The sequence below is a fragment of the Nannospalax galili genome, unplaced genomic scaffold (genome assembly GCF_000622305.1).
Source record: "Nannospalax galili isolate Female #2095 unplaced genomic scaffold, S.galili_v1.0 scaffold136, whole genome shotgun sequence".
Lineage (NCBI taxonomy): Eukaryota > Metazoa > Chordata > Mammalia > Rodentia > Spalacidae > Nannospalax > Nannospalax galili.
The window spans coordinates 4,982,720-4,997,186 of NW_008340872.1; the positions used below are offsets into that span (position 1 = coordinate 4,982,720).

The window sequence follows — 14,467 nt, forward strand, 5'->3', positions numbered from 1 at the left end:
TTGGTCATTTTGAGACAGGGTCTCCCAGTAGCCCAGCTCTCCTGGAACTCACTATGTAGACCAGGCTGGCCTTGAAGTCACAGAGATCTGCCTGCCTCTGCCTCCCGAGTGCTGGGATTAAGGGCGTGTGGCACCATGCCCGGCTGTATTGCCCTTTTTGTAGACCAGAATACTCAAGTGCCTATCAAATACCACTCCTGAATAAGGTTATATATGTTCATCTTTAGGTACTTAGAAGGATTTTGTTTAAATAAACAGTGTGACGGAGTCTTCATGTTAAGAGTATTATAAACTGATGTACTTGGATTTCTAAAACCACTTCATGGTTTAGCAGGACCAAATACTGGCTCACACTATGATGAGCAAAAACTGAAGTAGGAATTCTGTTTCATCATTAGTACCCTTGTACAGAAACTGTAAGGACATGCATGACTTTTTTTCTGTGGTGGATGGACAGTCTTTTCAAGTTGTAAACCAAGTATCACGTTAGGGGGGAAAGCTAAGATTAGTAAACTATTGGATCGTGTTTCTGTCAGTGTCACACGAGCACTTCTGACCATTATCAGCTGATTGTCATGACCCATAACTTGCTCAAAAACTTTCCTGTGGTACACGGGCAATACATCTGTTACCCATTACTGTCTAGAGCCTTTTCTGTAATTAGTTAACTTTTGGTCATAGTGCCTTGTGATGTTTATGGAAGAGATGTCATTCGTTTCATAAAGAGAATCAAAACATCTTTCCCCTACAGTTATAAATACTGGATTGTTGAACTTGTATGATTCTTAAGCCAGAATGAACAGGCTTTCTTGTGAATGATTGTGACTTTGAACAGCACCTACTTTATCTGTCTTGCTGCCTTTGGAAGGAGTAAAAGGTGTACAGCTGAGGATTCCACAGTATTTACCAGTCTCAGTCTTGTTGACCTACAAGAGTATACTTTCCACTGTGCTTGGAAAAAGAAATTTAAAATAAACTTCATTTGTATATGAATCTCTGCACTATAAATTTGAGTACGTGGTGCACACCAGTATGAAATGTAACTTGAAATTGGTGTCCTCCTTTACTAGACATTGAGTCATTGACCTTTTCAGGGTAGGAAGTCTAATAAAGGCTTAGTATCTGGTTGTAAAATTTTGCTGTGAATACCTGACATACTCTTCTGTCATCTTGACTAGCTGACAGCAAACAGGCTTTTATCTCATTGAGACTTTAGTACACTGCTTCTCAGATGATTGTTTGGAGTGATAAACAGCTTCTGAGAGAGTCCGAGGAGACTGACATACTCTTCAAAAATGGGAATATAGTTTCCTCCTTCAGTGTCTTTTTTGGCCTCTGTACTAGCTATTTAAACCATGAGTCTTTGCAATTGATTGCCTTTGATGTCACCGGCTGTCACATGGGGTTGGTGACAGATTGGCATTCAGCATGAGTTCAGTGTGGAACTGATTCTGGATTGAATTTTCTTTTGCCTTACAAAAATTCTACAGAGAAGAGCTGAAAATAGAAAAATCATCCTCTGTGGCACTTAACATTTTCATTTTCTTTCAGGCACTCAAGGAGTTGCACCTGGTCCTGTATGTGGGCTCCAGGCACCATCTACTGGTCTTCTTGGTGCCCGACCTGGCATGATCCCACTCCAACGTCCCCCAGGAATGCCTCCACCTCATTTACAGAGGTTTCCCATGATGCCACCTCGCCCCATGCCACCGCACATGATGCACAGAGGTCCACCACCAGGACCCGGGGGCTTCGCAATGCCTCCACCTCATGGAATGAAAGGGCCCTTTCCACCACATGGCCCCTTCGTTAGGCCTGGTGGAATGCCAGGGCTTGGGGGTCCAGGGCCAGGCCCCGGAGGTCCTGAAGACAGAGATGGACGGCAACAGCAACAGCCACAGCAACAACCTCCACCACAGTCACAGCCACAGCAGCCGCCACCATCACAACAGCCACCACCAGCTCAGCAGCAGCAGCAGCCGCAGCAGCAGCAGCCACAGCAGTTTAGAAATGATAACAGGCAGTTCAATTCAGGTAGAGACCAAGAAAGGTTTGGAAGAAGATCTTTCGGAAATAGGGTGGAAAATGACCGGGAACGGTATGGGAACCGTAATGATGATAGAGAGAATAATAGTACCCGTGAAAGGAGAGAGTGGGGAAGGAGGAGCCCTGACCGGGACAGGCACAGAGACTTGGAAGAGAGAAATAGACGCTCTAGTGGGCATCGAGACAGAGACAGAGATTCCAGAGATAGAGAGTCTCGTAGAGAGAAGGAAGAAAATCGAGGAAAGGAAAAGCCGGAGGCGATAGATAGGGCAGGTGGTAACAAAGCCGTGGAACCTCCCCTTAGCCAAGTGGGAAACACAGACACTGTTTCAGAACTTGATAAGGGGGAGACCACGGCCGCAGGGGTAAAACCTGAAGAGTCGCCTGCTGAGGCTACCTCATCCGTTGAAGCCGAGAAGAATTCTGGCTCAGCAGCCGAGGCTCCTCGCTAGAGACTGGAATTGACAATGTGACAGTGACACTTGTGGAGTGTAGAGCTTGAGGTGTACAGATGCTGTATTATACTGCTCCTGCTAGATCAGCCCCGCAGTAGTTGGTGGGGAATTGTAAGCAATTTGATTGCTTCCCTTCTATTTAAGAATAGCCACAAAATAACAAAAATACTGAAGATATGAATATGACCCTTTTTGCTGTAACTTTTTAAAAGTTTTGACTTTAAAAAGTTTACAAATCGTAATTAGAAGTGCTCTCTATTTTTTTTTTTTTTAATTTAAGACAAGGTAATGGTTAAAGCTCAAACAATAGGGATGTTTTTAATAAACTCTATTTTCGTAACAAACTTTAATGTGTGCTATTCTTCCTACACTGCATTAAGGTGGAAAAGGATTGTTCACCATCAAAGTTTGAACTGTTAATGTTTGAGTCTAAATTAGACTTGTTTGATGGAAGACTTATGTAGTGCTTGCAAACACTGATTTGTAATTCTTTTAGTATTTTAATCATAAGGTAAAGATTAGTGATCTTAATGTTAAAAAGCTTGTGTTTGCATTTCAATCAGGATTCTTTTTCTGTTGGCTTTATGGTAATGCTGCCCTAATTTGTAAAGAGAATTTGCTAGGGGAAATGATTGGATTCCCACATTACACATTGTACTACAAATTACCTGATTGCTTGGGCATTATTTAGGTTGAGTGTTTTGTTTATAATCAACCCATCAGTTTTTTAAGGGTAAAAGATCAAGGTTAACATTCGCAACCTCAAAGTTTTTATTCTTCATATAAAGACTTAAAGTATAACAGTGTTTAAGCCTTGACTATTGCCATTACCATCTTTTTAAATTCCCAAACTAGGCAGAAGCTCACTGAACTTTTTGCCACAATGTGTAAACATGTGAAACCAGACCAGGCCTGTATCTAATTGTATTGAAAGGTCTTGGTCCAGTGCCAAGATCTAACAGTCCAAGTTAATAGTGTATGGAAGCTTTCTTCTTTTAATCACTCTCATAATACTCTTAAGGGCCAGCAAGATGGCTCAGCAGGTAAAGGTACTTGCTGCCAAGCCTGATGACCTGAGTTTCATCTCTGGGACCCACGTGGTGCAGACAGGTGGTTGCGTTTTCCCAACCACCACATGCTCATGTGAGGCACACCGGCATACACCCAAGCCTCCCCACCCCCATAGGTGAAGCTGCTTTATTGAGAGAATTATGTTTAGTGCCTAACCCAGTTTCCTTTTTGTGGACTTAAATTTAAAAATCTGTCCTTAGTTTTACGCTGACCCAGCTTTCGTTTTTAAGTCCTCACAGAAAATGCTTCTGGAAAGAAACACACCTGATTAAACAATACCCAGATTTGAAGGACAGACTCGGCTTGTATAGCCAACTAAAAATGTTAATGAAAAAGCTGAAAGGTACCCAACTGCTATTGTGACTACACGGGAGGATTCCAAGTTAGACTGAGTCCCCCCACTCACTCATGCAACAAACCACATTAAAGAACTCCATTACATATTTACCCGAAAGGTCATTATAACCATTACAAACATCTTTATTAGCAGTTTCAAAACTTGCACACACTAAAATTTGTTCTCCAATTTAGCAGTCTCCCAATACATTGAAAACGTATGTATTTATGAATGAACACGGCTACAGCTTACTCCTGATTTGTCACAAATACTCAGCTTTCAACTAAACAAGCTACCCCTGAGTCACAAATGCATTAGATTAACATTTCCTTTAAAGCATTCTTTCGGGGTACACATTAAGAAAGACTGCTTCATTAACGAAGGATGTAAAGTCAATATTTAAATAGCCAGAACCTACAGTCAAACATTTCCTTGGTTTCGTCTTCCAGTGCTGCAGTATATTTCTACAGAGGGCCAATCTCAAAACATTGTGTCAGCTTCACTTTGGAAAGTAGAGTAGGTTGGTAAGTTAACCTTGGCTAAGGCTGTAGATTTGCTTTTTACAAGTTCAATACGAGTTACCGAAGGGCTTTTTCTTAAATCATGACATCTAACTTTTAAAATAAAATTAGGTACTTTCTAAGTCTCAACAGTGAAATTTAGACAAAGGGCAGCCTATTGAAGGGCTGCCACAGTCAGACTACCTGCTAAAACTTCATACATTTTGATGGCCTCACCCAAAATACTTTCAAAATGGAATGCTATGAAATTGTTACTAAATCTATTCTGTTGAAGCTCAATGAATAAATGTGCATCAGAGCTACCTTAGATTTTTATTTGGACACATTAACAAGCTGTTTACTCAGGTTGAGTGAGAATGAAATTTGATTTAATGGCGTATGTGACAAAATTCAGAAACACATTAAAACAGACATTTTTATATCAATGAGTTATAAAACTATACAGATCTTCCAAGTGATCATAGATCAGTTCTCATTACAAGTCCCTAAAGCAATCAAAGTCAGTTACACTTTTAAGATTACAGTTTAATGTGTTTCTACAGCTTAGCAGGATAGCAGATGAGTTACTGAAACCAGACCACATGGTAGGGAATGTTTACTGGGCTATCCCAATCACACCACAGGCCAGGCGGCTTCCAGCGTTTCCTGTCTTTGTACTTTCATCATTTCCACCTTTGCCCAAGTCATCTGCTTTCTCATGGACCTTTGAAAAAAAAAAATGAACATTCAACTTCAGGCTTTCCTGTAAATACCACCTCTTCCCAGCAATACCCAAAGACTTTAAAGGACTACTTAAATACGTAATTGAAAAATGTGTTCAAATAATCCTACTAAAGAAATAAGCTATTATTTGTACAGCGATTTAAAAGTAGACTACTAAGTTTTCCTCACTGGTAGCAAAGGTATGTTACACCTTTAAATTCTAGGTATATACTAAATTAAATACTCACTGGTAGCAAAGGTATGTTACCTTTAAATTCTAGGTAAATACTAAATTAAACACTAAGAGCCCAAGTGACTGTTACAGACTACATGCTGCTGTTAGCCTCCCCCCCTCAAAAAAACTAATCTTTATTAATAGTAGTCATTCTTTCAAATTTCTTTGCTATCAAAATTTCATGATCAATGAACTATAGGCCTACAAGTAAGAGACAATTCTAAAAATATCTATTTAGTAACAAGATTTTAAATTTTACTCTTGGAACATTTATAAATGACTGTTCTGCTTCACCAATAGGGCTGAAGAAAATGCTAAGGATAAAGGGTCAACTGAAAGGAAGTGCCTACTGAAAGTTAGCTGCCTGAGGGGGGCAAGAGCCTGTACTACTTGGTGCTCTGCAGGAACCAGATTCAGCTCCCAAGGGTAACTTGGGAAGACGGCTCCCATATGGTAACCAAGTGATGATAACCTACAGATGTGACTATACTGAAATCCATCGCAGATTTTAGACTCAACAGTGAGGTTTAACCGTAAAGGCAAGAAAATCTGGCTGTTTAAAGACTACTTCTGTTTCCTCAATTCAGATCTAATATGATCAAATGTAACCTGCTTTATACTGCATCTTAGAACAATGTTCTTAACTGACCTAAGTAAATTAATTCATCCTCACTACTATATTCCAATAAAAAAAATTTTCTTATTCTGAACTCAAAGTACAATTTATGTGAATCTTTAGAAACCAGTTTAACTATCATGAAGTCATGAAAAGGTACATAATTCTATGTCGGAAGAAATCTCATGTAAGTTCTTACCACCATCGTACGGCCAATGATGGAATGTTCTCCTGAGAGTGAAATCACACGGTCTTCAATGGACACATTAGCCACACCATCTTTGCCAGCAGTCACATTGCCCAGGTCTCCAACATGCCTAACATTCAAATAGCAGCAGACGGGTAAGCACTGATTTCTACTTCAAACACAATACAGTTCATGAGTAAATTAACATTTGACTGAAACAAATACATAAGGGCAGAGAAGGAAATATACAGTATATACCAAGGAAGACCACTTTCCAGATGGACAAAAAATTAGGAAACACAAATTTAAGAACAAGTAGCTTGAACACAAAGCTTTTTAATCAAGGCTTCAAGTCTACACAAAGTAATGCTCTGAGAAGTCACAGTTTGGGGCACACCTATTTCAGAGGTATGGAAGCAAAGGGTACTCTCTCAGCTACTGAGTTAGCGTAGGGAAGCTATGCCCCTAGGCCTCCGTTACAGAAATAAACCAACCCTGGTCTTTAGACTTAGGATGTTCCTGAATGGCTTTCACATAAATGGAGTCCCAACTAGTTCTCATTATCAGGTTTTTATCTGCAGAAGTGTCCTGTTTCACAATGATTTATTTTGCTACTGTTATTCATGACTCTCCTGTATTGGTTCCCTTTGACACTTGTATTAGTTCTATGTTCAATAAATGCTACAAAACCAAATCATTTTTAGAGTCCCCATTTGTCAACTCCTTTACTCAGAATAAACCATTCCAGCACTTAGGGATAGGGGATTTGTGTGGGTGACGACAAATTTAAAAGCAAAGGTAGGGAGACCACTTAGCATACCACAGCATTAAGCAAAGCCCTCTCCATTCCCACATAAGCTAAGCATGCTACTCACCTCTCTTGATCCGATGGCCCACCATGTTTCTTGGAATGCGGATTAAAGTGAGGACCTGCACTGGTACAACCTATTTACCAAAAAACAGATAATCACTTATTAATCAAAATTCCAAAATATATTGAACAAAGAATATGTTCATTGCTTAAAACCTCAACGGCAGAAAGCACCAACCTGCCATGATTTTGGACTAACAAAAAAATAGGAAGCAACAACTTGGTATGAACAGTGGGGCTGCAGAATGACAACTAGTCTTTCATGGGCTTTATCATCTTTCTTCTTTTGTTGTTTTTGAGTTCTGAGACAGTCTTGCTATACAGCCCAGGCTACCTTGAACTGGTGATCCTCCTGCCTCAGCCTCTCAAGTGCTGGGAATAGCAGAGTGCCATACCATGCCTGGCTCTGGCTTTCTCATTGTGAGACAGACCTGATTTAATGGTTCTTTTATATAGTTAAAATCCTATAATTATGATCTTGGACTTTTAAGGAGGTCTTCACGACATAAAAACTATGTCCCTAGCCGGGTATGGTGGCACACACCTGTAGTCCCAGCACTTGGGAAGCAGAGGCAGGCGGATCTTTGTGAGTTCAAGGCCAACCTGGTCTACACAGTGAGTTCCAGGACAGCTGGGGCTACAGGGAGACCCTGGCTCAAAAAGACCAAAAAAAAAAAAAAAAAACACCTGTTACTAAGCCTTTATACCACCAAAGCTCTCTTGTCTATCATCTTAAGAGCAGGCAGAATGTTAAAGAGGGCCTTGTGTACAAGGGCCAAGACTGCCGACTTACAAAACTCCAGGGAGACACAGTCCGAAGCAACCAGTATCACAGGTACTCCCTGTGGGCCAAGGGATGCCATTCACAGGGAACACAACTGAACCATGCAAAGTCCTTTTCAGGCAGAGCTTTTTTTATTCATCAGCTAAGATAAAGTTTCCACTGTTTACAGTTCCACCCGGGCCCAGGGGAGGAATATACAGGGCAAGATTTAGGAAGTCACAGTTACCAGCGCTATCACCTACCAATCCAAAGGCAAAGTAACTTGGAGAATTTTAGTAATTACCGAAATGGATCAAATCTGGTCATTAAGTAACCATTTGAATCAAATGAGGGCACATTACACACAGGTTCTGAAGGGGCATGTCTAATCCCAGCCCTCGAAGGGGGCTGGAAAGATGGTTCATTGGTTAAAAGCACCTACTGCTCTTACAGAGGACCTGGGTTTGATTCCCAGCATCCACATGGCAGCTAACAACCAACTGTAATTCTAGTTCCAGGGGATCCCATGCCCTCTTCTGACCTCCACTGGACATTGTGTGACATGGGTGCACTTACATACACATGCAGGCACTACACTCACACATAAAAAAATATTTAAAAAAAAAAAAAAAAAAGGACTTGAGGAGGATGGAGTTACTAGGCCAGCCTCAGCTACACACCAAATTCTAGGCCAGCCTGGGCTACATGGAGAAGGGAGAGAAACAGAAGATGATGGAGGAAGAAAAGAGGGGAGGGTCAGAGGAGAGGAAAAGGAAAAAGGGAATGGAGGGATCAGAGGACACACAAGCTCTAGCAAAATAAACTGGGTTCTTATAAGCTTGTAAACATAAAGCTCAGATTACTACTCAAGTATGGCAAAAGATCACTAAATGCAATTTAACCCACAACTTTTTTCTCACTTGCTTCTAATCCAAACTCAGAACTCTTCCAAAGCACCAAGCATCTACATTCTACAGTTTGCACCACTTCTGTTCCACTTAAGTTGCTGAGGCTGTTCTCAAACTGCCTAAAGCATCCATCCTAACCTCCCATTCTAAACACCTAGGAACATTACCCAAAATAGGCAACAAGCGTATTTTTTTTTTTCAAAAATTCAAGTCATAATCACAACAAAAAACAACTTGGGGCTGGAAAGGTAATTCAGTGCTTATGTACTGCTTTTGCAGAAGACAGGACCCAAGTATGGTTCCCAGTATCCACATCAAGTAGTTTACAACTACCTCTAACTCCAGCTCCAAGGAATTGAACACCTACTTCTGGAGTCCTTGGGTACCTACGCATACCTGCCCACATACACAGAGTAATTTAATTTTTTTTACTCATAAAAAACAAAAAACATCCTCCCATACTTAAAAGAGTCAAAGACTGCTTTTATTAGCTAATCTTCTCAAGATTGACCTTAGTGGTCACTTTCACTTCATCTTTAAAGAAAAATAAATGTTGAAGTTTTTTAATGGTTAGGAGTTACTTGACTTAGTCCTACTTATATGACTGGTTAAATCAGGGAAAGATAGTCACTAGCCAGCATAAGACCTACCTTGTGTATTATCTCCAAACTGATGGACATGGAACCCATGCTGGCCTTCGGTCAATCCTGTGATTTTTCCTGATACCACAACTGGCTCACCGCTTGCCTTTATTTAAAGAAATAATATTTTTTCAATATAAAAAAGGCATTAAATTTGAATGCAAATACTTCTAAACGAAGGAAATTGTTGCTTTACCTACCATTCACTGTAAAACGTATGAGAGTCAAAGCAACCTGTATACATATCCAGGTACACCCACTTTCCAACAAGTGACTCTCTAGCAAGCTGCTTAGCTCCAAGCCTCTGTCCCTATCAAAAGGGAAGTGCTTGGGGCCCGGAGAGATGGCTTAATGGTTAAGAGCTCTTGATGCTCTTCCAGAGGACCTGAGTTCCATTTGTAACACCCACATGGCAATTAACATTGCTCTCCAGTTCCAGAGATCTGATACCCTCTTCTGGCCTCCATAGGAACCAGGGGGGCACACATGTACTGTACCTAACATACGTGGAAGGCAAAACACTCATACACTGGGCTGTGCCAGGGATGGTGGCACACGCCTTTGATCCCAGAACTTGTGAGGTAGAAGCAGGTGGATCTCTGTGAGTTCAAAGTCAACCTGGTCTACACACTGAGTTCCAAGCCAGCAAGGGCTACACAGTGAGACCCTGTATTAAAAAAAAAAAAAAAAAAAGTCACTCATATACATAAAACTTAAAAAATTAAATGTTTAATTTTTATAATTTTATTTATTTTTTATTTTTTTATGTGTATGAGTGTTATGCTTACATGTAGATAAGTGCACCCACATCGTGCAATGCCCGCAGAGGTCAGAAGACGCTGTCAGATCCCCTGGAACTGGAGTTACAGACAGTTGTCAGCTGCCAGGTGTGTGCTGGGATTCGAACCCAGGTCTTCTTCACGAACAACCAGTGTTCTTAACCACTGAGCCATCGCTCCAGCCCAAAAAAATTAAATCTTAAAAAAAATAAAATAGGGCTGGAGCGATGGCTCAGCAGTTAAGAGCACCGGTTGCTCTTTTAGAGGACCTGGCTTCGATTCCCAGCACCCACGTGGCAACTAACAACCATCTACTAACTCCAGTTCCAGGAGATATGAAGCATTCTTCTACTTCCGTGGGCAGTGCACAAAGTGAGTACACCTACCTCCATGCAGGCAATACACCCATACACATAAAATAAATATTTTTTTTAAATAAAAAGTGCTTAATACTTACTTACTGCCAGGTATCATGTGGCCAGGCACCTTGGATTGAACAGCATTTTAAAAGCACCCAGTTGCAGAGATGGCTCAGCCATTGAGAACACTTGCTGGTCTTACAGAGAACACAGGTTTGGTTCCCAGCACCCAGTTGATCCACCGCCCTCTCTGGATTCCTTGGGCACTGCATGTTCATGGTACCCACAGACAAAACACTCATACAAATAAAAACAAAAATCCTTTTTTTAGTAAAGCACCCAGCAGAGCAGCAAGAGTTCAGGGATTCAGGGATAAATGGATACTGCACTTTTGAGGGGCTGGTTGTGGTGCTACATCCCAGCACTTGGGAGGCAGAGACAGGCAGATCTCTGTAAGTTCCAATGGTCTACATAATGGGCAGCCAGGGCTACATGTTAAGACACTGTTTTCCAAAAATACTTTTTTGTATGTTTGAGTGTTTGGCTGCATGTTATCTATATGCAACCTGAGTGTGCCTGGTACCCTTGGAGGCCAGAAGAGAGCACTGAATCACCTAGAATTGCAGTTACAGAGGTTGTGAGCTGCCATGTGGGTGCTGGAAACCAAACCTGGGTACTCGGCAAGAGCAGCAGGTGTTCTTAACTGCTGAGCCACCTCTCCAGCCCCTAGGGGCTTGACTCTTAAAATGAATATGGGTGAACACTTATTTAATAAATACTTTTGAATAGGTTATATTTGTACATGGTAAGTGTGTACATATCAAAGCGAGAGTACACATGCACGTATGTTTGTGTGCGCGCGCGCATGCCTGGTGATCAAGCCTAGGGCCTCACACATGCTAGGCCACTGCTTCACCACTTATATAACTCAAAACCTTTTCATCTAAAAAGATAATCGTCTACTCATTAGCCTTTTGCTCTTTCTTCATGCAAGCACTTTCCATAGGGCAGATACAATCTTGTCTGAGGTGAAAAGAGAACACCCAGAAATGTCAATGGACTACCCCAGGATTCTTGTTCTCCACTCTGTACTCAGTATGTTTAGTCACTCTCATATTTTTTCTTAGTAGTCAGAAAATATCCTATCCCACTGCTCCTGAAGGAACCCACTTGGATCTAAACAGAGCTAGATTAATTATTTTTAGTTAATTTTTATTTTTTTACGTATTTGTATGTGTGAGAATATGCCAAGGGTGTGCCGGTTCTCACAGAGGCCAAAAGAGGGCATGTAGCCTCTGAAGCAGGAGTTACAGGTAGTTGTGAGCCACTCACATGAGTGCTGGGGCCTGAACTTGGGTCCTCTGGAACAGAAAGCCCACTTAACCACTAAAACCATCTCTCCAGATTCCCAGGGCGCAGTGAAATTTAGATAACTTCCCACTTACTAAAATAAACGACAACTACAACAGGTGTAGAAATCAAAGCAGTATCACCTGCCACCCAGGGCAGGGGGATGGAGAACTGTACTAGAAATCAAAGCAGTATCACCTGCCACCCAGGGCAGGGGGATGGAGAACTGTACTGCAAGGCTACATCCAAAATTCAATTGAGTAAAGCTCCAGAGAAATCAGGTAGTTGTGAGCCACTCACATGAGTGCTGGGGCCTGAACTTGGGTCCTCTGGAACAGAAAGCCCACTTAACCACTAAAACCATCTCTCCAGATTCCCAGGGCGCAGTGAAATTTAGATAACTTCCCACTTACTAAAATAAACGACAACTACAACAGGTGTAGAAATCAAAGCAGTATCACCTGCCACCCAGGGCAGGGGGATGGAGAACTGTACTGCAAGGCTACATCCAAAATTCAATTGAGTAAAGCTCCAGAGAAATCTTACCAACTGACAAACAGGGCAAACAATCACAACAATACGCACTGCTGGCATCCTCTTTTTAACTCGTTTTACTTTAAACAGCCAGACAACAGGTACAAAACTGTATCCAAGTGCCTGTTCGTGCATCGTTTCAGATCCTGCATGCACTAGTATTCCTGCCCTCTCACACTTCTGTAAACCAATTTAAGGATTAAGATACACTGTCACATTCACACATTAAATATTCTCTCATTAAGCCTAGTCCAGCAAAAACTTCCTTCAGTGGGCAGCATTAAAATCTCCATAGGAATGCTTTAAGCAGTGCTTAGAGTAAGAATCCTGCCAACTACTTTTCTCTGAAAATACTATAATTCTTCAAAACAGAATCTTTAAATCTGGGAGATATGAACCGTTAACACTGCCTGCCGCTCTGCTGTTACAAACCTCTGCTTACAGCACAGTACTTCAAAAGGAAGATGCCTGGGTTACAAGCCTATAGCGCAAACAAACATTTCAAGTGAGTGGCACAGGCCTGATAAACAATATAAACTATCACAGCCAAGCACCATCTGAGTTAATGCACTCAGTATGAGCACATCTCAAGAAATGATGGGGAATCTGTACTTAAAAGTAGAAAAATTCTGATTTTCAAAAGTTGCCAACTAAGCCACAACTTTAAACACCGAACAGCTTAAACCAAATAGTTATCACCAATATATTATAACTACCAATAAAACTGCCTAACTATCCAAGGGTCTTTAGCCAGTACAAAGGGCACCAGTGATAGGAAGATTGCAGCTTAACTAAAGAATCCTGCCAGCTGCTCCGGGGAAGGAACCCAGATAGTGTGGACCTTCGTCTGATCTTCATAGCTCTCATGGCTGGAGAAAAGATGGACAACTCGGAGACTTCCTAAGATTGTCTCCAAGTGGTGAACCATGCGGGGAGGAGAAAAAAAGAGATAAAGGCTGAGGCAGGAAACAGAAAGATGCATTCAAATGCCAAACCAAACTTCCGAAGACGTGCAGACTGCGAAAGAAAAAAAAAACAAGCTTAAACGACCAATTCTCCGTCCACGAAGGAGACGTTTGCATACGCCACGGTCGGTGCCCTCTGACATTTACATAAACACTAAAGGCTAAATCGCATCCATGTACCAAATACTGCCCGGTGATGAAGCCAAGTAGGACAATCCTCCAGATAGTAGTAACCTCCCTAAGGTTCTGGACACAATCTTAGCTCAAATTATTTTCTTTGCGACATGTATCTTTTTGCAGTAAATCTGACAATATTTCTAGAGATCTTCCAGAATTTGCTCAGAAACGTGTCTTTCCCGAGGTGACTTCACCCGACGACCACGCAAGGCCACTTCGGTTACCCAGGCTGGCCCGGCACGTTCCTTTAAGACGCCACACTCGCTCTGCTGCGGTGACCACCATTATAAAATATTTTAAAAACACAACATGGGGCATGGTGGCGCACGCCTCGAACCCCAGCACCCGGGAAGCGGAGGCAGGCGGTTCGCCTGGGTACACAGTGAGCCCCTGGCTCCCGCCAACCCCAAAGGCGCCGGCTGCGTAGCTCCGAGCCCATACCCCAGAGAGACAGCGGAAGCCAGGATAACCTGGGAGAGCCCCGCCGCCCGCAGACAGCCGCCTGCAGCCCCGGAAAAGGCCCCACAAGGGAACGGCCACCCACGCCCTCCCACCTTGCCCGCCCCAGCCCACCCCAGCCCGGCCCAGCCCGCGCCCCAGGCCGCGCGTGACTCAGCACTCGGCGGCGCTGGCTGGCTAGCGGCCCGGCCCAAGGCCGCGGGAGGGAGGGGGGGCGTGGCGAGCGCAGCCCAGGCCCCGCGTCTCCAGGTTCCATTCAGCTGCTAGCGCTAGCCTTGCCTTCTGCTCGAAGTGGATGGTGCCCTGCACCGGGCCATCGCCCTTCAGCACGCACACGGCCTTCATCGCCATGATTCACACGGAGACCTGACGGTCTGAGGAGCGCAAGCGAAAACAGCCGACAGGAACCGCCTCAGGAGCCGCTACAGGACACGCCGGCGCACGCGAAGGAGGACGCAGCGCCGCCGCTTTATAGGTCGGAGCGCCTGGTC

At 42.8% G+C, this 14,467-nt stretch overlaps 2 protein-coding genes across 5 annotated transcripts in view; one reads left to right on the forward strand and one right to left on the reverse strand.

Annotated features, from left to right (window-relative positions):
- The window catches only part of Scaf4 (SR-related CTD associated factor 4), a 65,492-nt gene extending 60,855 nt beyond the window's left edge, over positions 1–4,637 (forward strand). For 2 of the 4 annotated variants that reach the window (XM_008835984.3, XM_008835985.3), the window contains exon 20: positions 1,552–4,637. In XM_008835984.3, coding sequence (XP_008834206.1) covers positions 1,552–2,498 — 947 coding nt within the window. In that variant the 3' untranslated portion in view covers positions 2,499–4,637. The remainder of the gene's footprint in view (positions 1–1,551) is intronic. The other 2 variants (XM_008835986.3, XM_008835987.3) reach the window with 1 other exon arrangement.
- Positions 4,038–14,435, reverse strand: Sod1 (superoxide dismutase 1). Its single transcript, XM_008835989.3, has 5 exons — positions 14,256–14,435; positions 9,363–9,459; positions 7,046–7,115; positions 6,183–6,300; positions 4,038–5,133 (listed from the first exon to the last, which is right to left on the reverse strand). The coding sequence occupies exons 1-5, from the start codon at positions 14,325–14,327 to the stop codon at positions 5,026–5,028; spliced, it is 465 nt and encodes a 154-aa protein (XP_008834211.1). The 5' UTR covers positions 14,328–14,435; the 3' UTR covers positions 4,038–5,025.
- Positions 14,436–14,467: the final 32 nt, after the last annotated feature.